The 27,014-nt window shown below is 42.2% G+C and overlaps 1 protein-coding gene across 1 annotated transcript in view; it reads left to right on the plus strand.

Annotated features, from left to right (window-relative positions):
- WDR66 (WD repeat domain 66) overlaps positions 1-27,014 on the plus strand; it is a 428,322-nt gene that overhangs the window by 302,496 nt on the left and 98,812 nt on the right. The window contains exon 16 of the mRNA XM_030218324.1: positions 2,773-2,887. Within this exon, the coding sequence (XP_030074184.1) occupies positions 2,773-2,887 (115 nt within the window). The remainder of the gene's footprint in view (positions 1-2,772; positions 2,888-27,014) is intronic.

Here is a 27,014-nt window from a genome sequence, read left to right on the forward strand (position 1 = left end):
TATAAAGTACAATATGCGCAATGCACCTACGGCACGGTATCTACAACTGGGTCCCTGTAAACAGTACACTTAAATATGGCAGCAGAATTTAGTTCAATGTAAACATTGCTTTCAGAGCAGAGCAGCATCTAGTTCAATAAAGCAATGCACTTAGAGGCAGATCTCATTTGCAGTGAAATGGAGTGATGCAAAATCTCGTTTGCAGTGAACATTATATTCAGTCCAAATCAAAGCAGAACATCATCTAGTTCAATAAGCAGTGCATTTAGAAGCAGATCTCACTTGCAATGATGTGAAGTTATGCAAAATCTCGTTTGCAATGAACATTTTATTCAGTCCTAATCAGCAATATTTAGATCGTAACTATAAGCGGTGCTATCAGAGCAGTTGGGTGTGCAACTGCAATCATACAGTTCTAATATAAGCCCACATTTATGCATTTAACTTTAGTTCAGTGGCTGGTGTAAATGCTGGTGCCTAACTTATACGGTCTGTGCCAGAGCCGGTGGTGGGAGGCGGGGCTGGTGGTTGGGAGGCGGAGATAGTGCTGGGCAGACTTGTACGGTCTGTGCCCTGAAAATGACAGTTACAAATCAAGGTAAGATATACACAAAAAGTAGCACATATGAGTTTGTCTTGTTGGGCAGACTGGATGGACTGTGCAGGTCTTTTTCTGCCATCATCTACTATGTTACTAACAGCAGGCAGTTAGGTGCACATATGCTAGTATCTATAATCTGCGTGCTTAAATGCTTGTCATCCCCCAACTCACCCATGCCCTTCCCAGGTCCACCTCCCCCCTTGGAGTTGCACGCTCTGGAATTTGAGCACACAACTTATTGAATACTGGCTAAGGGCAGTTACACGCATAACTGCCAATTAGTGTTTATGTTTATTATAACATTTGATATACTAAACTTTGTAAGGCCAAAGCGGTTCACAATTTAAAATTAAATAAAATATGAAAGAAAAACTCCATATAATAAAAGAACAGACCTAACACAATCATACAAAACATACAAATCATAAGGTTATTGTTTCCAGGAATCTAATGCAGTACCACCTCCCCCTCTAGATGGACATCAAAAGCCTGCCTAAAAAAAGTAGGTTTTCAGTTGGATTTTAACCCTTTTAGTTTAATTCTTCCCAAATGTCTTTAGGAGTATCCTCTGGGTTAGTATCCCAATGAACTCTTGAAAAATAGGGTAGAACCGTTCTATGATCTTGAGGGTGTATATGGAATAGTCCTACAACGTAAATAAGATGGTTGTTCATGTAATGCTGTATATGATATGCAAAGAACTTTGTCCCAGATGCACAAAACTCCAGTGCTGTACTGAACAGTGCCAGAGAAATAGCACCAGAACAATTCAGAAGAACAACTCCCTAATGCTCAATGCTAATGAGGTGCAAATATAGGCTCCCTCGTAGCATTGAGCATTAAGGAGTTGCTTAGAAGTTAGGGGGAGGATGGTACCTGGCGCATGTATTCAAGAGTTGTGTGTTAAGCACAGCTCTTGAGCGCATGTCCAGAACACCAGAGGGGGAAGAAGCGCCAGTTGCCCAACGTTCTGGTGCAACAACCCATAGTAAAGAATAGAGTGAGAGGGAGAGCGACCCAACCCAGGCACAGAACCCAGCAGGCAGAGCTCTTCCCAGGCACTGATGGTCCCTCCGCCACCCTCTGCCTTCGCCTCTCTCTTTCTGGCCGCTTTGAGTTCTGAAACCACAATTCCTGCTTTGAATTTTCATGTTTCTTTCCGAGTATTGCATGTCAGAGTTCAGAGTATGAAGGGAGCCTTCCCGAGATGCAAGAACTTGGCCACCAGCAACACATATCTCCCCATTCCTCTCATAGACCACAGCTCGGCACAACCCTAATGCCATCTCCAAGCTGGTGTAGGGTTGATGGCGGAAAGAGCACCCTTATTTGGCGTACTATGCACTGAGCATTGGGGAGAAATAGGGACCTCATCAGAATGCATTGGCATGGTCATTGTGCTGTAAGCTGGCAAACTCATTAGTTCATGCTCTCGTCGGCTCTCAGCATTTGGCCCTAGTCCAGTGCTAATGGCCTCTAGCGCCCGTGTTTGCTTCTGAGCATCAGGTCTTTGACTTTTGTCCTGTAATAGATAGGGAACCAATGAGTAATGTGGTAAAATTTTTGAGTGTGTCTCAGCGTTCTAATTGACGTATTCTGTAGCGTTTATAATCTCGTAAGAGTTGCATTCGATAAGCCAGCATAAACCAAATATCCATAATCGTCTAGAGTGCCAATTAGCACTAATTTTAGCCAATAAGTGGTTGTTAAGGCCAATTAACATCTAATTAATTGTTACACATGTAACTGACCTTTTTCTATAGGGTGTCCATGCAAATTTGTTCACTAGTCAGAAATTTGGGCACACAACTTTTTATAATTAGGGGATCACTGTTTCCTTGGTATCCTTTGTTTCTTTCTATTTTGAAGTAGGGGGAAAGGGAATGGGACTTGATATACCGCCTTTCTGTGGTTTTTGCAACTACATTCAAAGCAGTTTACATAGTATATACAGGTACTTATTTGTACCTGGGGCAATGGAGGGTTAAATGACTTGCCCAGAGTCACAAGGAGCTACAGTGGGAATTGAACCCAGTTCCTCAGGATCAAAGTCTGCTGCACTAATCACTAGGCTTCTGAACAAGAAAACACTTTTTAGAATCATTAGGTGACTAAAATGTCATAAAAAGTGTTTTGATGAAAAAGCAAAATTGTTGTGTTTTGTTCTATAGGAAGACTCTTTTAGGGCCAACCTATGGCTCACCTCTTAAAAAAATTGAAATCCTTACTTATACCAACAATGAAGATAGAAGTAAAGGTTATCTGGCATACATTACTGATGATAAGGTAAGTGGGGGGGTTGTAATCAAATGATTTTCACATGTTATACTTGAAATACAAGTTTAGAACATTAATAATGCTGTAAGAAATCAATGAAACAATAAAGATTTTCACTGAAACAGCTTATTTACTGTGTGGCATTTTTCAAGTGATATCAGCTCATTTAAATAATTTATTATCCTGGTAGACTAGTCCTACTGGGTGGGTTTGTACTACCTTGCCAGAAAATGGAGACCAAGGACCATAGTTGTGACTTCATCCCTGTATTAAAGGAGCAGAACCACCCATAGATGGTGTACTTGCAGGGCTGGTGCAGTAGGATTAATTAAGCTTCCCAATTTTTTTTGCTTGCTTAGAGTAGTGTGAAGAAAGTGTGTTTTAAGCCTGTAAAATGTATTGTATATTTTCCTGCCTTAATTATGTCCTGAAGTGTATTTCTCCTATTTGGCCAGCAGGTGGTGTTTCTTTGCTGTAAAACTGTTACAAGGAACTGAATGTTCTTTAACACAAGCAGGGAGCAAGCAGTAGTATATTTTTAAACCTTGTTGACTGGGCTCTGATTGGCCCAGGAGCTCATTTCCTTTAGAGTGTACTGGTTTTGCCTTCAGTCTTAGCCAGGGAGAAAAGAGAGACAGATCTCTTTGCTGATGCTCTGTGAACATATATATCCTGATCTTCCCAGGTACCGTTTAAACAGTATACAAATGTTTAGTTAGTGTTATTATTGATCCATATTTCAGTTACCTGTTATTGTTTGGTGATTGCACATTTTTTGTTCATTGTTCAATTTTTAAGACAATAATATTTAGGTTATTGCCCTCTGTCTGGACTGATAAAGAATCCTGATAGGTTGTGTGTTGGGTCTGTGAGTGCTTTCTGGGAACTGTGGGACCACTGGGAGTGTGGCCCCCAGTAACCTAGAAATCACCTAGGATAATATAGCAGGAGACTTGCCCCCTTACTGATGTCACTATTATAAGGATAGCTACTTCCACGTCCAGTCCCCATGGAAGATCCATCTCTGTTTTGTTCTGCAGCCTGGTCCCTGAAAGGGCTGGTTTGCAGAAGAGAATGTACTCTTTAGTGTTGATTTCTACCTTGCTGAGGGTACATAAAACTTCAGTTTTGTTGATCTGTATTTTAATGTGGCATCTGTCTGATGTTTCTTGCAGAAATCTTCAGTTTTGTCCTGACAAGCAGTCATCCTGACTGTTCTGACCTTTCTACAAAGGGAATTGTTTAAGAACCTAGCCCTTAATTCTCTGAGAGTTTGGAATGGATTGCAGTCATTTCATGCTATAAAAGTTAGATTTGGGATTTCTTGGTGGCATCTTATGGCTTTAGTTTCCCTTTAGGGCTGTGTTTCCACAATGGGATCTTAATCTGGCTGTCAGTGCCCATCAGGCAGAATGTTGAGGGAAAGATATTTCTCTTCATCTCTTGGGTGTTCAAGATTTTCTCACCTGAAAGCAACTAATTACTTTAGAAGGTCAATAAACTCTTGGTCTTGTTTATCTGCCCTCATAAGCGAGCAGCAGCTTCCAAATCATCCCTGTTTAGATGGGTAATTTTGTTTGAAGAAAAGTCTTCAAACTCTGGAGGCCCTGTGGACATATCCAGTAAGGATGCAGATTTCATTCTGGGTGGAGATAGAGCAATTTTTTCAGAAGACATTTGTAAGATGGCCACTTAGTGCTCCTTGCATTCTTCTACTAAGCACTACAGATTTTTATTTATTTATTTTATTGCATTTGTATCCCACCTTATCCCACCTATTTGCAGGTTCAAAGTGGCTTACATAGTTTTGTTATACACCGTTAATCCTGGATGTCAGGTACAATTATTGTTGTGCTGAGATTAATTAGTGGAAGAAGTAGAGAGAGGAAGGAAGGAATTTAATAGGTATATTTGACGATGGGTTTTCTTAGACGATGGGTTTTCAGAGGTGGATTAGTACAGTTCTGGGTTTTCATTGTAAGCTTTGTTGAAGAAATATGTCTTGAGGGATTTGCGAAAGATAGTTGTTTCGTTGATTGTTTTCAGGTCTCTAGGTAGTGCGTTCCATAACTTCGTGCTTATGTAGGAGAAGGTGGTATCATGCGTCATCTTGTATTTTATTCCTTTGCAGTTGGGGACGTGCAGGTCAAGAAATTTGCGGGATGATTTTGAGGCGTTTCTGGGAGGTAGGTCCACAAGGTGTAACATGTAGATTGGGGCATCTGCGTGAATGATTTTATGTACCATTGTGCAGATCTTGAATGCAATACGTTGCTTAAGTGGGAGCCAGTGGAGTTTCTCTCTTAAGGGTTTTGCACTTTCATATTTGCTTTTTCCAAATATGAGTCTGGCCGCAGTATTCTGGGCAGTTTGGAGTTTTTTGATGTTCTGCTCTTTGCAGCCTGCGTACAGTGCATTGCAGTAATCAAGATGACTTATCACCATTGACTGTACCAGGGTGCGGAATATGTATCTCGGGAAGAAAGGTTTTACTCTGTTGAGTTTCCAAATGGAATAGAACATCTTTTTCGTCGTGTTTTTCACTTGAGCATCGAGAGTGAGGTTTCGATCTATGGTTACTCCTAGAATTTTCAAGTTTTGAGAGATAGGCAGAGAACAGTATGGTGTGGTTATGGTAGGGAAGCTTTTTGTGTTATGTTGTGAGGTGAGAACAAGACACTGTGTTTTCTCTGCATTTAGTTTCAGTTGGAATGCATCTGCCCAGGAATGCATTATTTGGAGGCTTTGGTTAATCTCGTTGGTAATTTCATTTAGGTCGTGTCTAAACGGAATGGAGATCGTGATGTCATCTGCATATATGTAAGGGTTGCGGTTTTCAGTTGCTAGAAGTTTAGCCAAAGGTATCATCATCAGGTTGAATAAGGTTGGTGAGAGGGAGGATCCTTGGGGTACTCCACATTCTGGTGTCCATGGGGGCGATCTGTCCGCTTTCGTTGTTACTTGGTATGATCTTGTGGTCAGGAATCCTTTGAACCATTTGAGAACTGTGCCTCCTATTCCAAAGTATTCTAGTATATATAATAGTATTTCATGGTCAACCATGTCAAAGGCACTGGACATGTCGAATTGTAGGAGGAGTATGTTGTTGCCCCTTGCAATTTCTTCTTTAAATGAGTTCATTGCAGATACTAGCACAGTTTCGGTACTGTGATTTAACCGAAATCCTGATTGAGATTCATGATGTGATGTGAGATTGGATGTGCAGGGCAGGGAAGAGTTCGCCATTAGAGCAGATGCTCTCAGAGTAGTCTTGTCTTTCTCACATTCACATTAGAAATGGCTTGGATATGTCTCACACATCTGAAAGGAGAAGTGTATTCTTAGCTGTTAATTTCCTTTCCTTCAATCATACTAGACTAGTCCAGAACCCTCCTGGGAAGTCAAAGGCTGTGCTGACCTTGTTTCTCTGAGTCTCCTTTTTCTGTCCCTTTATTTCTTCCTCTCAACTCTGGTGAAAGCTAGAGGTAGGGGAGTATTCTAGATTGTTTTCTTTCATTTACATAGTAATATAGTAAATGATGGCAGATAAAGACCTGAATGGTCCATCCAGTATGCCCAACAAGATAAACTCATTTTACATATTATGTAATATTTTATATGTATACCTGAGTTTGATTTGTCTCTGCCTTTTTCAGGGCACCGACCGTAAAAGTCAGCCCATCACTGTTCCTGTACTAAAGGTTCTGAAGCTAACGTTGAAGCCCCTTAAAATTTACACTCCAGCCCATCCACATCTATTCAGTCATGATCAGGGCACAGACTGTAGAAGTCCGTCCTGCACCGGTTTTACTCTCCAATTACCGGCACCATCCAATCTCCGCTAAGATTCCGTAGATCCATTCCTTCTAAACAGGATTCCTTTGTGTTTATCCCACGCATGTTTGAATTCCATTACTGTTTTCATCTCCACCACCTCCCGCGGGAGGGCATTTCACGTATCTACCACCCTTTCCGTGAAAAAATACTTCCTGACATTACTCCTGAGTCTGCCCCCTTCAACCTCAATTCATGTTCTCTAGTTCTATCACCTTCCTGTCTCCGGAAAAGGTTCATTTACGGATTAATATCTTTCAAATATTTGAACATCTGTATTATGTCACCCCTGTTTCTCCTTTCCTCCAAGTTATACATGCTCAGGTCGGCAAGTCTTTCCTCGTATGATTTGCAACGCTAATCCCATACCATTTTTGTAGCTTTTCTTTGCACTGCGTCCAGTCTTTTTACATCTTTAGCAAGATACAGCCTCCAGAACTGAACACAATACTCCAAGTGGGGCCCCACCAACGATTTGTAGAGGGGCATCAACACATTCTTTCTTCTGCTGGTTATACCCCTCTCAGTGCAGCCTAGCATCATTCTGACCACGGCCATCGCCTTGTCATATTGTTTCTTCACCTTCATATCCTCTGACACCAACACCCCAAGGTCTCTCTCCTGAGTCAAGCTTACTAATGTCTCTCCTCCTATTCGGGATCTCTCTTTTGGGTTTTTACACCCCAAGTGCATCACTCTGCACTTCTTGGCATTAAATTTTAACTGAAAAATGTTAAAGAAACCAAAGGAAATATAAAATCAAAAACAAAACTATGTCTTTAGTGTGTGAACTTATGGTGCGATAATGAAATATGTATTTATAAAATTATAAATTGTGCTCAGTTTTTTTTGGTGTATTACAGTGACCCGAAGACTCGAGATATGTAAAAACACCATTCCACCATCATAGCACTCCCTGCCTCCACTCCTATGTATTATGATATACCAAATTAAACAGTCTCAAAAATAGAGTCTTCAAAAAGACATCTACTTAGCTTGCATTGACGTAGGGGGAGAGCCGTCTTTACGTCTTCAATTGGAGATTGCTATGCAGGAACTGATGCAAGCCCTGGATCGGTGTAAGACTTTTATGCTTCAAGATCACTCTGTGACTTCATCGATTCAATGTTCATGGTTCCCTACATGGGCCATATTTTGCCAAAATGTTGGTGTCTTCAGGGAAACTGATCTATGAGGAATATGAAGGGGAAATAAAAACTGAAAAACAAAATCGAGCATAAAATGATGCAACAGCTCTGTATAGAACATATACGATTGATTCAAAAATATTCAAAGCAACTATAAAATCTCTGCATTGTTACTTACAGATCAGCAACTATGGGGAGGAACAACTCCCATCTGAGTTAAAGCCTGCACGAACGCCCACACATGCGTACTGCTTATATAGGCTATCAGCTGACAACGCTAGCGCGGGAAAATTTTAGATTAAGGATTGCCACTCTATTTCTGTCACAATTGTGCCCATGTTTCATGCTCTCATGCATCTCGCCACCTGGTGGTTAGACCTGGTGGCTGATATGGACTGTCTGTTTGCTGTTTCCCATGTTCCAGAAGTCATGCCGGTCCGGTCCGGATTGTCCAGCCTTCCAGACTGTCTTGGGATTTTTGGAACTAAGCAGCACCCTTACCTGGTGACCTCCCTTGTATGTTCCCTTTATTAACCACCTGGAAACTTTCTACTTTGCCTTGGCAACAGAGGTCTTTATTTATTTATTTATTATTTTCAGTATTATTAACAAGCATAACTTGTGTGTGAAATACAGCCAAAAGAAAACATACAATCTTCATCGTATTAACTAATTAACCAAGAAACAATTTGAGCTTCCTCAGACCACTAATTTAAGAAAAAGGGGAAGAGGGGGACAAAGAATAGAGAAGTTTACTTGCGGAAATAATTAAATTTAACAGAAAATTTGCTGCATACTCCCAATAATGTACATATAGATGTTATTTAAGTTGCTTCAAATCTAAGAATGATTTTAACTGGTCTGGTGAATAAAAAACATATTTAGTTAAGCCCAATTTGATTATACATTTGCACGGATATGCAAGAAAAAAAGAACCACCTATCTCAAGTGTCCTTTTTCTCATTGCCAGGAAAAGCTTCCTTTTTTGCTGGGTTTGCTTTGTAACATCTGGGTAGATCCATATCCTTTCCCCTCCAAAGAGAGTATTAGAGTTCTTATAGTAGTTTCTCATAATGGCATTTAAGTCCTGCTCAAATATCAGAGAAACTATGAGGGTTGATCTTTCAGCACAATTATCCAAAGTTTGTTCTAGTAGAGCAGAAATATTTTCCAAATCCACATTTATTTGTGTCAGATCAGTTTTTTTTCCATCTCTCTCTCCAGAGAGTTCACAATATAATAAATTTTATTTACTGGGGGAATGACTTCAAGAGGAAATTTTAAATTTTCATTTAAATATCTTTTAAACAGTTCAAACGGAGGATTCCCTTGGAGTTTTGGAAAATTAAGAAATCGCAAATGTAACCTTCTATTATATTTCTCGATTTGCTCAATCTTACGACAAACATCATTACTATCTTTTATTGCAGCGTTTTTAAATTCTTGAAGAGTCTACTTCTTTCTGAATGTTCATAACTTTTGTTGTAGTTTCTCGCTTTACTTGCTCTATCGTTTGTTTCAATTCCTCAAACTTTTCATTTAGAACATGAACTTCTCCAGATGTTTTAAGAAGAGTTTCATTCATTTTATTCAGCATTGTCCAGATCAAATTTAGATTTACCTTCGGAATTTTCCCCGAGATAAACTTCTCAGGGCTCGGCATCGACTGTAGCAGCTCGAGTCCCTCTCTCGGCGCCTCTCCACCCACACTTCCGGTGGTGTACTGACTTTGCTGGACACGGAGGAAGCAACTGCGATGGAGGAGAAAGGGAAGTATCTTCAACCCGTGGAGATTCTGCTTCTCTGGTTTGCTCCACAGTGGGGCTACTTTCCCTTAACAATTGAGAGTTTGGTGTTAGAAATCGATCCAAGCTTAGTTGAGTTGGTGTTGAGGTAGCAGGGGACGAGGGGACCCTTTTCACAACCCTTTTTCTTTTGGTATGTGGCATTTCTTTGAAGAAGAAACTCGTAATGCTCAGGTAAGCAGGAGCGTTACTCACACCAGCTCTATGCGGCGGCCATCTTGTACCCTACATACATTTCCTTGGCAACAGAGGTCTTGAGTTGTGTTCCTGTCCCTGTTGGTCTGTTGCGGTTCCTGTCAGCTTGACCCTGCTTGTTTTCTTGGATTATTCTACTGATTGCTGCCTGCCTTTGACCCTGCTGGTTTCCTGGTTTATTCTACTGTCTGCTGCCTGCCAGTGGCGTACCAAGGGGGGGCGGTGGGTGCGGTCCGCCCCGGGTGCATGCCTGGGGGGGGTGCCATGCGCCTGTCCGTTACGTTTGTTCTGTGCTCCCTCTGCCCGGAACAGGTTACTTCCTGTTCCGGGCAGAGGGAGCATGGAAATGAACGAAGCAGACAGGCACGCGGTACCTCCCCCCCCCAACGGCGTGCACCCGGGGGGGTTCTTTCGCCGGGGGGGTGGTCGCGCTGCACACGGGGGCGGGGTGCATCGGCGATCCGCCCCAGGTGTCAGCTCCCCTAGGAACGCAGAGCTGTACACCATACACAAAAGACAGTCCCTGCTCAGAGAGCTTACAATCTAGATAAGACAGGCAGACAGACAGAACAATTAAGGGTAAGGGAATAAAGAGGTGAGGAAAAAGGACTGGACATGTGAGCAGTTGTTCACCTCATGTTGATAGAAAAGTTTACTTACCACTAAATCGGGATCCTGGACCTGCTTTCCAACATGAGGTGAACAACATTTTATTAACGGCCGCTCAAACAAGTGTCATTACAAATAGAGAATGTCGTTATTTATTCAAACAATACCCTCACACACCCCACATATACTTCCTACCTAAAATCCATAAAACTTTAAGGCAACCCCCTGGACGCCCAATAGTTTCTGGGAGTGGATCCCTTAATGAACCTCTCTCTCAATATTTGGATTACCATTTACAATCTAGAGTTTTCCAAACACCATCTTATTTAAGAGACTCGGCACATCTCATACAGATTTTGCAAAACATTGAGATACATGATAATTCTATAAAACTGGTTTCTTTGGATGTAGTATCATTATACACCAGTATCCCGTATAATAATGCTTGCAATCTAGTGGATTTCCATCTTCAACAGTTAGAGATGTCCTCAGAAAAAGTGGATCTTTTGAACAAGCTAATGGAAATTGTAATACTGAAAAATTACTTCCTTTTTTTTAAATGTCTTTATTACGTCATTGATGCATAGAAAAAAACATAACAATTTACAAGTCCAGTTCCCTACATAGGGACTTCTGCAACTACAACAACACCCAAAAACTAATAGCATGTTTACAACAGGTTATTCAGAGCACCCATGACTTTATTTTTAATGTAAACTCCCCCCCTCCCTTGTCCACTGACATTAACACTTCAAGTCTTCTCCAGCGGACTCTGGGGGGAGACCCCCACCCTCACTGCTCTCCCATTCACCAGAGTATCGGATCCTACCCTTCAGTCACATCTGTCGCGGGGTCCAGTAGTAGTATATCTGCATCAGAAATTCTGCCCCACATTTCTCTGTATTGTCAGTCCTATGGAGGTATTGAGCTGAGTTGTCTTCAGCACCCAGCTGGCCATTTCCCTCATCAAGCCCATCCACACTTTAAACTGGGGTGAGGAGCTGTCCATCCATAACATCAAAATACATTTTTTAACCAGTATGGTGGCCACTAAGATGAACTTACACTGGACCTCATTTAACCCCTGCTCCCGCAAATTCGTAGAGCTGCCCAGATAAGTAACCGAGTATGTCCATTCAAATTCAGCCTGCACCATACTTTCTATCTGTTTGAGAGCTCCCCTCCAAAGCTCATCCAGCTTAGGGCATTCCATAAATGAATGCAGTAGCGTACCCACATGCGTTCCACACTTCACACGCACATCATCAGACCACAGCCCCATTACTTTCCCTTTCGCTTTTGAAATGTGCACCCTGTGCAGAACGCAAAATTGGATATCCTGCAGTGCCGCGTTCAGTGTAACCCTGCTAAGCTCTCCAAATACCTTTCCCATTTCTGCCTCAAACACTGTACCCCCAATTTCTTTACTCCAATTGTTCACTAATTGCTGAAGATATGGGGCTTTCCTATTTTCTCTAATAAGCTGATGCCAGATGGACAGCTTGTTTAACATAGGCGGCAGTTGCAGGAATACTAAATCCAGTCTTCCAAATGCCACCTGGTCTCCATTCTTTCGCTCAAGGGACAGTACATAATCTCTAGCTTGTAAAAAAGCAAAAAATTGGGTACTGGGGACATTCCATGCGCGCCTGATCTGTTCAAACGTTGGGAATATTTGCTTTCCCACCCGATGAAATTCCCCTAAGTATCTACACCCCTTTATTCTCCACTCACGAAACACAGTTGCTCCCAAACCTGCCAGGAAGTCCAAGTTTCCTTCCAAGGTTACAAATGGGCCCGGCTCCCCCCAACTCTCTCCACCACTGCCAAGCCTTTTGCATTGCTGACAAATATGGATTCATCTTAAACCCTCCCAAGCTACTGGCATGTACCGAATCAATAATCACAAACGGATCCAACAGGGCACACCAGCTCTTCCAGAAGTCCGCCGGTGAAAAGATCTCCCCCTCCGAGTGAAGCTCATGAAATAAGCGCATCAGCACTGCCACATTGTATGTCCTGACATCGGGCAACCGAAGACCCCCCTTCGCTCTATCCATTGCCAGTTTAGCAAATGAGATTCTGGGCCTTTTCGCATGCCATATGAAGGACATAATTATACTTCGGTACTGATTTTCCTCTTTCCTATGAACCCACAACAGCACCATCTGTAGAGGGTACAATATTTTAGTTAGCAATACCATTTTCACTAAGGCCACTTGCCCCATGAAACTGATTGGTAGATCTTTCCATTTCCAACATAACTTCTTAATGGCTTCCAACTTGTCCAGTACATTTCTCTTGTACACCCACGCTGTATTCGCACTTAGGTTTACTCCCAGATAGTTAATACCCTTCTTAGCCCACCCCAGCGGGACACCTGACATCAAAAGGGCTTACAAGAGAGCCATGAAAGCGAATCGTCACTGGTTACTCAATCCGTCTTCTCATATATCAGGCAAAAATGATAGATTGACTTGCATATTGCCTTTTTCCCATCAGACCAGGGCTATCAGAAATATCATTAGTAAACACTGGCCCATACTTGCAGTCCATGGATTTCATGAAGCACCAACATTTGCATACACTAGGGATCGTAATCTGGGAGAAATGTTGTCATCAACTAGCCTCTTCTCTCAGAATAGAATTACATCTGATGAAAAGGGTCACAAGAGATGTGGCAGATGTGTATATTGCCGATATGCTTGGCAAACCTCAGTGGTCACCAGTCCTAAAACTGGCAAACCTTTTCATCTCAACAGTTCCACGGATTGTAACTCCGCCCAGGTCGTCTATGGAATAGTTTGCCCGTGTGCCAAGTGGTACATTGGGCATACCAATAGACGGATCAAACAAAGAATCGAAGAACATTTAAGCAACCTAAGAACCCATAAATGTGAAGCACCTTTAGTAGATCACTGGACGCAAGAGCAACACGTTATTGAAGATTTGAAATTTATAATACTCATCCAGGTTCTTTTACCCCATGGTGGAGATGTTCCCCAGATTCTTTTGAGAAAGGAACAAGAACTTATTTTCCGGTGGAACACAGTGGCCCCTAGTGGTCTGAATAGGGAAATAGAGTGGCAATCCTTAATCTAAAATTTTCCCGCGCTAGCGTGTCAGCTGATAGCCTATATAAGCAGTACGCATATGTGGGCGTTCGTGCAGGCTTTAACTCAGATGGGAGTTGTTCCTCCCCATAGTCGCTGATCTGTAAGTAACAATGCAGAGATTTTATAGCTGCTTTGAATATTTTTGAATCAATCGTATATGTTCTATACAGAGCTGTTGTATCATTTTATGCTCGATTTTGTTTTGTTTTTCAATTTTTATTTCCCCTTCATATTCCTCATAGATCAGTTTCCCTGAAGACACCAACATTTTGGCGAAACATGGCCCATGTAGGGAACCATGAACATTGAATCGATGAAGTCACAGAGTGATCTTGAAGCATAAAAGTCTTACACCGATCCAGGGCTCGCATCAGTTCCTGCATAGCAATCTCCAATTGAAGACGTAAAGACGGCTCTCCCCCTACGTCAATGCAAGCTAAGTAGATGCCTTTTTGAAGACTCTATTTTTGAGACTGTTTAATTTGGTATATCATAATACATAGGAGTAGAGGCAGGGAGTGCTATGATGGTGGAATGGTGTTTTTACATATCTTGAGTCTTCGGGTCACTGTAACACACCAAAAAAAACTGAGCACAATTTATAATTTTATAAATACATATTTCATTATCACACCATAAGTTCACACACTAAAGACATGGTTTTGTTTTTATTTTATATTTCCTTCGGTTTCTTTAACATTTTCCAGTTCACTGATTGGAAACCGAAATTTCCTTTAAACCCAGAATATGTATTTTGCTTTTTAAATTTTAACTGCCAGACCCTCGACCATTCTTCTAACTTTTGGAGATCCCTTCTCATCATTTCTACTCCCTCCAGGCTATTGGCTATCTTTGCGTCATCCGCAAAGAGGCAAACCTTTCCTTCCAACCCTTCAGCAATATCTCACACAAATATATTAAACAACATGGGCGCCAGCACCCACCCCTAAGGAACCCCACTGCTCACCATCCTTTTCTCCGAGCGGATTCCATTTACTACCACCCTTGGCCTTTCGGTCAACCAGTTTTCTATCCAGTTCACCGCTTTCGGTCCTAAGTTCACCCCTTTCAGCTTATTCACGAGTCTTCTGTGGGGGACCGTATCAAAGACTTTGCTGAAATCCAAGTAGATTGCATTTAGCACACGGCCTTCATCCATTTCTTTTGTCACCCATTCAAAGAAGTCAATGAGATTTGTTTGGCAGGATTTTCTTTTGGTAAAGCCATGTTGTCTTGGGTCCTGTAACCCGTTGGCTTCTAGAAAGTTAACTATCCTTTCTTTCAGCAGCGACTCCATTATTTTTCCTACCACTGACGTGAGACTTACCGGTCTGTAGTTCCCACTTCTTCCCTGTCTCCACTTTTGTGAAGAAGGACCAGTGTACAGTGTTCATGGGATTGTTGGTACCATTCCACTGATTTAACATTAGGATACTGGCAAGTGCCTCATCTGCACCACTCTTTTAGCACAGCGATGATGTCACAAAACATTGTGGTCCTCTGTCTCCATCTATGGGCAGGGTGGCATAAACTCAAGCCATTCACACTTCAGTGTGTATGGCAGCCTTTTATGGGCTTAATAAAAGGTTTTACGATTTGGTTGCCCGGAAAAAAATCTTTCATTAACCAGGTCTCTAGCCTTAAATGGGGCAATTTTTAAACTATCTACATTGGGACAAACATCATCTTCAGGATTTGCACCACGTACTTGTATACTTTTTGCTTTGAAATTTACCATACATACAGAGTATGCTTGCTCACTTGCATCAGCTTTTTCTGCAGATAGATTATAGCAGGAAAATACACATTTAGATTTGAAAATGTTATCTATATGCATACTGTTCCTCCTCAGCTATAAACCCGCCCCCAGAAGCACTGTTTTTGCATATGGCTAGGAGTGTGCACACGGTAGAACAACTTGCAAACTTTTAGCCACATTGAGGGAGGTTAATTGCTTTGAAAATTGTCACTAAATCTATAGCAGTGTTAAAAATAAGAATTTAAAACTTAAAGGGGCATAGAAGCTCTGGGGTGGAAATTGTTTCAGAGTTCACCAGTTAATAAATAAAAATTAAAAAAGGAAAATAAAGTGATACATTTTTATTGGACTAAATTGATACATTTTTGAATCCCTTCTCAAGTCAGGACAGTCCAACAAAAAGATATCACCTTATTTTCTGTTTTGTTTTTTTTTAAATTATTATTAAGCTTTAAAGTGGACTAACACAGCTTTCTCCCTGGACAGAGTTATCTTGCAGCCATACAAGTGAAGTGACTCCCTGGTGACATCACTGACCCGGACCAGTATCAAAACTTTAAAGCTTGTATATTAAAACGTTAACACGCATGCGTGTAGATTCCTACCGTAGTCCACACAGTATAATATTATATGTGCACTGCTCCCTTTCAATTTATTTCTTTCCGCAGTAATAGTCAGACCTTGTGACTCAGTATCTCCTGTCAGAATACCTAATTAGTAGTATTTGACAATTTTTTCGTTTATTTGGGGGTTTTTTTATTCATCATTTCACGTTCACTTCAAAGAATTTGATTTAGCCTCTCTTTTATTTTCTAATATGTCATATAAGAAGCAGGGCTTCAAATGCTGTAGTGCCTGTAACAACAAAATGTCCAGTTTGGACCCTCATGAACAATGCGTCTGATGTTTAGGAAAGGCTGATTTATGGGCCGATCATCAGAAGCAAATGCAGGCGCTAGAGGCTGTTAGCATCATACTAGTGCCTGCGTTTGCTACCTTCCCATGATCAGAACCCCTGAGCGCGTGAAACAACACGCAAGCTGTGAACACAATTAGCATGCAAATGCATGCAAAACAGGGCTCTTAGCGCAAGTAGCATGCAAACGCATGCTAAACCTATTCATCCTCAATGAACAGCGACCAGCGCGCCAAAGATTGACTCACTGACCGCTGCAAACCCTACGCCAGCTCAGATATGGCGTTAGGGTTTGCAGACCATTGGGGAGGAATGGTAAGCCCTGTCCAGCATGCATTTGCATGCTTGCAGGTCCCCATTCCCCCCCCAATGCAGCAGCCACCCGTAGGTACTCCAATCCAACCCCCCCCCCCCCCCCCCCCCCAGCGACAAGGGGCTGGAGGTCTGACAGACCTCTACTCCCCTTTCCCGACACAGTTTCAGGGGGCCTGGAGATCCGGTGGGTCTCCAGCCTCCCCAACCCGCCTCAGCATTCCCTCAGATGTCCCAGTGGACCACGGGTCAATCCCCACCTGCACCCGAATAGCGTGCTTAAATTTGCATGCAATTGTCTCTGATCATAGGGGTGGTAAATCCCTGCACTGTTCCAGTGCTATTTTTAGAGTGCTGTTTGGAACACCGCAGGGCTTTTGATCATCTACCCATTAGATTCAAATTGTGACAAGTATACCAGCATGCTTCCTAGATGGAAATAAGAGACCTCAAAATGAGGTCACTGCCGATTTGCCTCAGCTTCAACCAGCTACTGAACAGGTTGACAAAAAGGGTTCAGCAAAAAGAAAACATAGACCCTTCTCTATCAAAACTTTCGCCTGTCAAGAATCCTGCTTCTTCTACAATTTCTCAGGGGCATCAGGCTCGTCAATTTCTGCCTGCTCCAGAGCAGTCTCCACCACCACAACTTTCTGCAGCAGTTGTCAGTGCCGAGACGCCTCATCAACCCATCTTCCATCAGACTATTACATCAAAGCCGACACACTCACCTACTAAACAGGCTCAGATTGCTATTACTCCCCACTGAAATGATTCCTCTCAGCCTCATCGGCACTGAGCTGATTCTTCTCACTCATCAGCACCGACATTCTTACAATCATCATACTAATTACTTTCTCACTCATTGGCACCAACATAGTTCTTCCCCTTTTCATCGGCACCGACAACTCCTCCCCTTTTCATCTGCACCGACATAACTCCTCTCCTTCTCATCGGCAACGCAGCAATTGCTCATCTTCATATCAGCACCTTTGTAGCTCCTCCTTTCCTCATTGGCACCGACAAATATCATCTCTTTCTCAGGTCCAAGATGAATTGCCATCTCTCTCTCTTCGTAACACATACAGACTGCTAATGATAAAAGAATATGTCCTTCACATCAAGCATCTAGTAAAGACCCAGCCTGTACTTCCAATGTGTTAACCATTTAATCTCAACTCTCCTCACCTCCACAAATGTCAGAACCTTCTCAGGATCTTTTACACCTTCGGGCATTTTTGATAAAAAATCAAAACCAACAAATACAGCACCCAGCTGCAATTCCTCAGATCACTGGAAACAGCTTAAGATCCCCTCTACTTATTGGACCTTCACCTTCTCATAGGCAACACTCGTGGTCCATATCTATGTCGGAATCTATGGCAGCAGAGGTACTCTCGGACTATGAATCTTCTCCTAGCCATTCAAGACATCAATTCAGATGCTTTTCACCTCACCCTCCTACAGATCATAGTGGGGACACGCCTGGTTTACCTTCAGTGACATCTCCTCCACAACCATCAAAATCCTCTCAACCTGAGGATACATCTTATCCAAAATTACTTCTATTTTTTTAAAATATTTTTATTTTTGAACTTTAACAACAAAAGGAAAAGATAAGAAAATAATTATAACAAGATATCCAGCTGGATAATTTCTCCAATACAAATAATACATTGCAAAATGATGTTACAGTTATTTCTATCTCTCCCCTTCCCGCCTTCCTCCCCCCCCCCCCCCCCCCCCCATATTCATGCAGTATTCTTTTAGCATTTCAGTTACATTACCAACAGAGAAGGACCGGGACCAGCAGACCATTGAACATAGGGGTCCCAAATTCGACGATAGGGCCCCAACTGTCCCGTGCATACAGCTGTTAACTTAGACATTAACTTAATATAGTCCATCTTATGCAAAATCTGTCAGAGTCTCGGTAGGGTTGGTTGCTTCCAAGCAGCCGCAAGTGCCAGTTTACTAGCAACAAACACATAAGCGACTAGCTGGTGCGTTTAGGATTTCACCCCATGAGGTCTGACATGTAAAAGGCAATATTCCATCTTCAGCGGATACTGGACTCCTGTTAGGTTGAACATAAAATTCAGTATTGTAGTCCAGAACTCTTGGGCATGTAGGCAGGCCCACCAGATATGAACTATGTCACCCTGTATTCCACATTGTCACCAGCATAAGGCTGAGCTTGCAGAAAATATCTTGGATAGCCGTTTAGGCGTATAATACCATCTGTATAAGATCTTATGGCCATTTTCCATCAAGTTACTAGAAATCGATACTTTGAGCAAAGATTTGAAAATGTGTTCCCATTGCTCGAAGTCAAAGGAAACACCCAATGCAGTCTCCCATTTGGATAAGTAGTATGTAATTGGTTTTTGGTAAGCCAAAAGAGCTCTATATATTCTACAGATACACCCCTTATTTGCCCCACTCACCATTGCCCGCTCTAAAGGTGCTTCAGTTAAATTTAGTTCACCTTTGGCTCTTCTAACCATAAAGTCTTGCACCTGTTGATACTGAAATGCATGCATAGCCGGGAGGCCATGTTCCTCTTGATTATCTTGAAAGGGTATAAGCTCACCTTCCTCCCATATTTGGCCTAGTGTACACAAACCCAGCCTCTCCCAGGAGTGAAAGCAGGGATCAGTGTTCCCTGGTATAAATTGTGTAGCAAATCGGATATACATATGTAAAAAATACTTTCGTCCTGGGAAAAACTTGTTTCGGATTGCAATCCAGGTCAACAGGGGTCACCGAAGAAGTGGAGAAGCTGCATGGGCAATCTTTCTCATGAGTTGTCCCGGCAACCAGGGGATAGCCTTCAGTGGATAAGAAGCAAGCTCTGCCTGCTCAAGAGACTGCCAGATTTTGCCAGACCCATGGAGCCACTCTGCCAAAATACGGAGATGGGCGACTTGATGGTACTCTACAGAAGAAGGAACTCCCATTCCTCCATGTTCACACCTCTGGAACATCACCGCCGCTCGCACTATAGGGGGTTTCCTTTTCCAAATATAGGAAAATACCTTTCTCTTCAGGCCCTGAAAAAACTGATCCGGCATAGAGATAGGAAGAGCCATAAATAAATATAGCAGTTTGGGGAGAATTATTATTTTAACCGCATTAACGCGGCCCATCCAGGAAATCGTTAATCCCTCCCAACGCTCCAGCTCAGAGAACAATTCTCGCAATTTTCTGGGGAAATTTGCTTCATACAGATCTGCTAAGTCACATGTCAGATTAACTCCCAGGTAGCGAATAAACTTTTTCGCCCAATGAAAGGGGAAATCAGACTTCAACTTTATCACTTGATCTTCAGGTAAGCTGATAATGTGGGAAAAGAGACGTCTAGGTTAGTCAGTGTTAACAATATATCATCTGCAAATAACAAGATTCGTGATTCCAAACCTTTGACACATAACCCTGATACAACAAGCCAGGGGCTCTACCACCAGTGCAAACAGCAGAGGCGATAAAGCACATCCCTTTCTTGTGCCCCTGTTCAAAAGAAATGAAGGAGAACCTTGGCCATTGACCTTCACTGAAGCACAAGGCGCTGCATACAGAAGACGGAGCCAGGATATAAATTGATCAGCAATACCTACTCTTTCTAAAACTGCAAACATAAGTGGCCAATACACTCTATCAAACGCTTTTTCAGCGTCTAAGGAGAGCAACGCCATGGGGACTTTAGCCGATCTAGCATAATATATGAGGTGGAGTGCCCGTCTTATATTATCAGAGGTCTGCCGACCATTGATAAAGCCTGCCTGATCCTCATGGACCAAAGAGGGGAGATATTTTTGTAGACGAGTGGCTAGTATCTTAGTAAAGATTTTATAATTGACCCCCAACAAGGAAATGGGACGATAAGATCCGCACTGAAGGGGGTCTTTACCCGGTTTTAGTATTACTGAGATAGTCGCCAAGTTCCAAGTTTTTGGTATCGGCTGGCCTGCACTAAAGGAGTTGAACAGGCGCAGTAACAGCAGACCCAAGATTTTAGCAAAGGTTTTATAAAATTTATTAGAGAAACCATCTGGTCCTGGGACTTTGCCTGGAGAGAGGGTATGGATCGCCTGAAGAACCTCATCCAGTTCAACAGGCCGAGGTAGCTGATGTTGAGCCCCCGCAGAGAGCACCGGCAACTTGACCCTGTCTAAGAACGTCAAAATATCCTCCATTGAGGGGTCAACATCAGGAGTGTATAAATTTTCATAAAACTGCTGGAACAGACTTTGTATATGCAAATTGCTCTGATGTTATTGTGCCGTCCTTATTTTTGAGGCTAGAAATATGATTCCGTGAGGCTTGCTTTTTGAGTTTATGAGCCAGAAGCTTACTAGATTTATTGTCGAATTCGAACTGACCTTGCTGGACTTACTGCAGTTGTTAGCTACGTCAGCCAACTGCAGCTCATGTAACTCGTGTCGCAATTTATGTACCTGCTCCAGCAGTGACGATGAATGCTGTGGGGCCTTCTGATGCAGGGCCCTCTCTATTGCTAGCAATCTTTTCCGCAGATCATCTTCCACTGCCCTACGCTCTTTCTGTATATGGGCCTTTAATGCTATAAGTTGGCCATGCAGTACCGCCTTCAATCCATCCCATAAAACCCCCAGCGAGACCTCTCCATTATCATTAAATTGGATGTACTCTTTAATGTGATTTTCTAATTGGACAATATTCGACAACTCTGACAGAATAGAGTCATCCAGATGCCACTCAGGTCGGGCTCTCTGCGCCACTGGTATATTTATTCTCAGTACTGCAGGGCTATGATCTGACCACGCGCAGCAAACGATTTGATGTTCCAGAATTACATGAATCAGCTCAATATCCCCCAAAGGTCAATTTGCGAGAATGATTTATGAACCTGTGAAAAATAGATGTACTCCTGAGCAACAGGATTAGCTTATCTCCAAAAATCTGACACCTGCCACCGCGCCAAAAAAGCGCGAAATAATTCGCAATCACGCTTCGCATATAGCACCGTTGTGTTGAAATTATCCAAATAGGGGTTGAGTGTCAGGTTGAAGTCCCCCCCAATCAGTAAGTGGCCTACTTTATGTTTTAGTAGTATTTGATCTAGCTGGTGAAAAAATGTCTATGATCGGCGTTAGGGCCATAAACATTCAGCAGGGTATATTGTAGATTACCCACAGATATAGTTACTAACAAACATCTACCCTCCCTATCTCTAATAACTTTATCCACATTCCAAGGGTGTGACTCCTTAAGGACAATAAGAACCTCTCTAATTCTAGTACCATCCTTGTTGGAGGCAAAATATTGATAGGGATATTTTCAGTGTCTACAGAGTAGCTCATGAGCTGGCTTTAAATGTGTCTCCTGAATTAAGCACTTTTAAATTATAAATGTTATCAAATTACTCTTTATTAATACAATTATTCCATCATTATTTAAAATCCAAGTAAGTAGTTTGATGGTTATAAGAATCAGAATATTGAAATTTAGAGATATGAGACTCATGGTGTAACAATGTATTTACAGCCATTGCAGTTGTCTTATATACAATGGATGAATCAGAATGATATATCGCTGTGCTTATGCGATGTTTAGACAGCTCCTGAGGATGCCATTGGTGAAACACAGCACTGTGTAGAGCTGCAAGAAATGAATTGTTTGTACAAAGAATTTATGGACAATGAGCTGAAACAGCATTAATGTATGTCATGAATTTTGGAAGACCATGAATACAACTGAAATGGACTATATAAAGTGTGGATTTTAAATAATGATGGAATAATTGTATTAATAAAGAGTAATTTGATAACATTTATAATTTAAAAGAATATCTATTCCTATAAAGTTTTGTGTTTTATAATTGGTGGGATAGTCACAGAATTGTTCCCTTGAGGTAGTTCATATCTCCTAAATTAAGGCAATATTTGCCCTCAAACGGAGCAACTCCCTAAACAGTAGTTGACATTTTATAGGGATATTAAGGCCCATAACATTTAAACTTACCAAAATTATGTCAGACATTATATTCAGGCCGAGCAACATATCATGAGACCCACTATCTTCAACATATCCAGTCCTCCCCACCCAGATCTCTCTATCAAGATACTAAGTTTATGTTTAACAATCATGCATTCTCTAGCATTTTCTCCTCCCATCCACTCCCTCCACCCCCCCCCCCCCCCACCATATCCATAAAATTTAGATCCTCCGTTAAATAACAGCAGAGAGGTATCAAATGGAGAGAAGTGATGTATTCTCACTGCTCCCCCCGTTCCTAGATTATCAACTTTTATCTTATTAAATACATACTATTCCCAACAGTGTAAAAACCGTATCAGTTTTCCTCATAGTCAGTTTCATACAAACATATCAATGTCAAACAAACCGGTTGGTCTGATAGAACAGTAAGTGCACTTGACTCAATCATGTGGGTTGTCCATCTGATTTTTGATGCTGTAGATGTTTATGCCCTTTCTCTACTCATTGCCACTGTGGCCGCGCAGGCAAAGAGGTCACTCTGGTGCTTCTCGGGGTTGCTGGAGGTTCCTTGGCAATTCCCTCAGGCAAAATCATCTGTGCTTCTTCTATAGATTTAACTTGATGCATGTGGCCATCTTTGTATAAAAACTAGAGCAAATGGATGCCTCCAACGATATTTGATACCAAGTTCTCGAAGCTTTAGAGTAATTGGTTTCAACTTAGCTCTACGTTTCAGGGTAGTTGAGGCCAGATCTTGATAAACCTCGAGGTCATATGAGTCCCATTTGAAATTATGAGCTTTGCGAGCCGCTTGTAACACCTGTTCCTTAAGTTTAAAATCATGGAAGCAGGCTATGATGTCCTTAGATAGATTTCTTCGGGTGGGACCTAGGGCTATATGAGACTGCTCCAGTCGAACCGCTGCAGGCTCCATCGTCATGCTCGCTTCAACGAGCTGACGATCTGCTGCACTGTTGCCTCGCAATCCTGATATAGCGGCACTTCAGGTAGCCCCCGAAAGCGCAAGTTATGTCGATGGCTTCGGTTCTCGAGGTCTTCAATTTGTTCGGTGAGCTGTTGAAAATCTGCTTGCGTTTCGGCGAATCTCCGATTCATTGCACATAATTCCTCCGTTTCTTCATCCATTCGATTTTCCACATCCTCCACCCTTGCTCCCAACTCCTGAGTCTCTCCTCGCAAGTCCGCCCCCAGGGTCGCCAGATCAGCATGGACTGCTTTAAGATCTCCCCTAATTTCTTGCAACCATTCTTTAAACTCAGAGAAAGGTACTGCCTCCGAAGGTGCAAGATCCGTATGGGACCCGAATAGATCTCTCGGGGATGATCCCCCTGAGTGTTGGGCCGGTTGCAGGGTTTCCAACGTCAGGCTCGCCACGCAGTTTGCGGTTGCGCCTGAAAATCCATATCGGGAGAGATCCGACTGCCGATTCATCTCTCCAGGCAGAAAGACTGATTCGCTTGGAAATCCTATCCCAGCTCTCTCGATCGCCTCACTGTTGGCTGTTAACGTTGGGAAAAAAGCACGATTGAACTAGAAGGGGAGCAGGAGCTTGTTCTTCAGGCGACTGTTGCAGTCGGTGATGTCACTGCCTCCAAAAATTACTTCTAAAGTTGGCATCTGCTTTAGAAATTCATTCAACTTCTCAACCTGATCCACGTCCAAAGAAATTACAGGCTCTTTGCTATAAGGAAGCACCAAAAGAAATTATAACTTTGCCTTTATATGATGTCCTTGCAGATCAACATAAACTTATCTGGTCTACACCTTTTATTTCCAGACCAACAAAGAAAAGTCTAGACACAAAATACAAGGTACAATATCTTTTGGGTTTTGATAAACCTCAGCTGTCTCATCATTCGATTGTGGTCCATTTGATATGAGAAAACATAAGAGTTCAAGGGATCATTCTAACTTTCCCCCAACTAAAGATATGAAACTAATGGATTTGCTGGGCAAGTGGATGTATGAAAGTGCCGTGCTTAATGTCTGTATAGAGCTACATATTTTTCACTATACCGATTATCAATTCACCATTCTAGATAGTTTATTTAAAGCAGTGGATGCTCTCCCGATAACGTTACAGCCTCAGCTTCGACCTTTAGTGCAACATCTTGAAGAATGTGCAACTAACCTAATTCGAGCTGCTCGCGATTTATACAACACCCCAGAGGTGCTGCACTTGGTATTTTTACTAGAGTTATGGCCTGGCTAAAAGCATCAGGTCTATGCGATGATGTTCAAAATTCTGTTGCAGATGCACCTTGTACTGGAGATAACTATGTTGTGATAGAGTTAAAGAAATTATAGATAACATCAAACAGGACTGCACAACACTGGACACACTAGAAGATGACAATTTAGATCAGAATAGGTCATCTTTCCAACGTTCATCCTACTACACATCTAAAAGATACAATTCTTGCAGGCAATATCCCTAGAACAGATTCACTTCGAATTATAAATATAACATAGTAGCCCATCTTCGACAACAAGGAATAGCGATATTCCCATATCTGGACGACTGGCTGATCTCGACACCAACTTCTCAAGATGCTTTCCAAGCATTGCACAAAGTAACCTCTCTCCTCGAACATCTCGGATTCCTAATCAACAAAGAGAAATCTGAACTGTTCCCAGTACAACAAATCAAATTCATAGGGACTGTCATTCATACACCCCAAATGTTAGCTTATTTGTCATTGAACAGAGCCCTTCAAATTCAGCTTTTAATCTCTTACTTGAATCAAGCTTCCTTCACAATAGCAACAACATTACTAGTCCTCCTATGTCACATGGCAGCTACTATTCTAGTGGTACCTTTAGTGAAGCTTCATATGAGGACTTTGCAATGGCACCTGAGAGAGAGATGGATTCAGGCCTTTCACACTCTATCGACAAGGATAGGTCTTACTTATCGTCTGAAACTTTCTCTGAAATGGTGGACTCATACTCCACATCTTCTTCAGGGCATGCCGTTTTGTCCCGCTTACCCATCCATCTACTTAACCAACAATGCATCCAAACAAGGATGGGGAGCACACATGAATCTATACAAGACCCAAGGTCTCTGGTCTCCGGAAGAATCAACATACACTATCAATCTCCTAGAGCTATGAGCAGTCATGTTAGCTCTTCAAGCATTTTACTCTCACTTATCTCATCAAAATATTCATATATGAACAGACAATCAGGTTGCGATGTATTATATCAACAAGCAAGGAGGCACAGGTTTATGAAGTCTATGCAAGGAAGCGCTGCAATTATGGCATCTGGTACTAAACTCCAGTCTACAGTTTTGGCATCGTACCTGCCTGGAGTACAAAATACTTTAGCGGATTTACTCAGCAGAAAGCTACATTTTCACAAATGGTCACTCAAGACCGCTGTTACGGACTCCCTCTTCAGCAGGTGGGGTCAACCACTAATCAATCTATTTGCATCCCCACATAACGCCAAATGTCAGAGATTTTGCTCAAAGTTTCCCAGTCTGAACAGAGTAGCAGAGGACGCTTTCCAGCTTCAGTGGACCAAAAGCCTCCTGTGTGCTTTTTCTCCAATTCTGCTTATATCCAAGACACTCCAAAAAGAGAAATCAGAGCAAGTGTCTCTCCTTTTAATGACACCATACTGGTCACGACAAGCATGGTTTCTCATTCTGCTGAACCTTGCATCGCAACCTCCACTTCCACTGCCTCTGGAGCCGGACCTCATAACTCAGCAGCATGGAATTCTTCTACATCCAGACCTAGAGTCCCTTTGGCTCACAGCATGACTGATCGGGCCCAGTCAGACATAATATTCTCTCAGGGTGTTTTGAGAGTTCTCGCCTCTAGAAAGGACTCCACTCTAAAATCATATCAGGCAAAATGGAAGCGTTTCTCCCACTGATGTTCACTTTTTTTTTTTTGTTACATTTGTACCCCACGCTTTCCCACTCATGGCAGACTCAATGCGGCTTACATGGGGCAACAGAGGGTTAAGTGACTTGCCCAGAGTCACAAGGAGCTGCCTGTGCCTGAAGTGGGAATTGAACTCAGTTCCTCAGTTCCCCAGGACCAAAGTCCACCACCCTAACCACTAGGCCACTCCTCCACTCCACTCCACTCCACTCCACTTCACCATCTAAGTCCGGAAACTGTATCTATATCTCACCTATTGGATTATCTTCTCCACCTGTCACAATCAGTTTTGTCATACACATCAGTCAGATTGCATTGAGCAGCCCTCTCTGTTTTCCATGACCCTATTGATAATTTATCCCTTATGCAACATCCTGTTTCCAAAAGATTTCTTAAGGGACCGATGCATATCCATCCTCTAGTTTGATCGCCAACAACAGCTTGGGATCTCAGTTTGGTACTCAGTGCTCTTACTACTTCCCCATTTGAACCGCTTGAGAAGGCAGAGCTAAAATATCTCACCTGGAAAACTCTGTTCTTGAT

The sequence above is a fragment of the Microcaecilia unicolor genome, chromosome 11 (genome assembly GCF_901765095.1).
Source record: "Microcaecilia unicolor chromosome 11, aMicUni1.1, whole genome shotgun sequence".
NCBI classification, from domain to species: domain Eukaryota; kingdom Metazoa; phylum Chordata; class Amphibia; order Gymnophiona; family Siphonopidae; genus Microcaecilia; species Microcaecilia unicolor.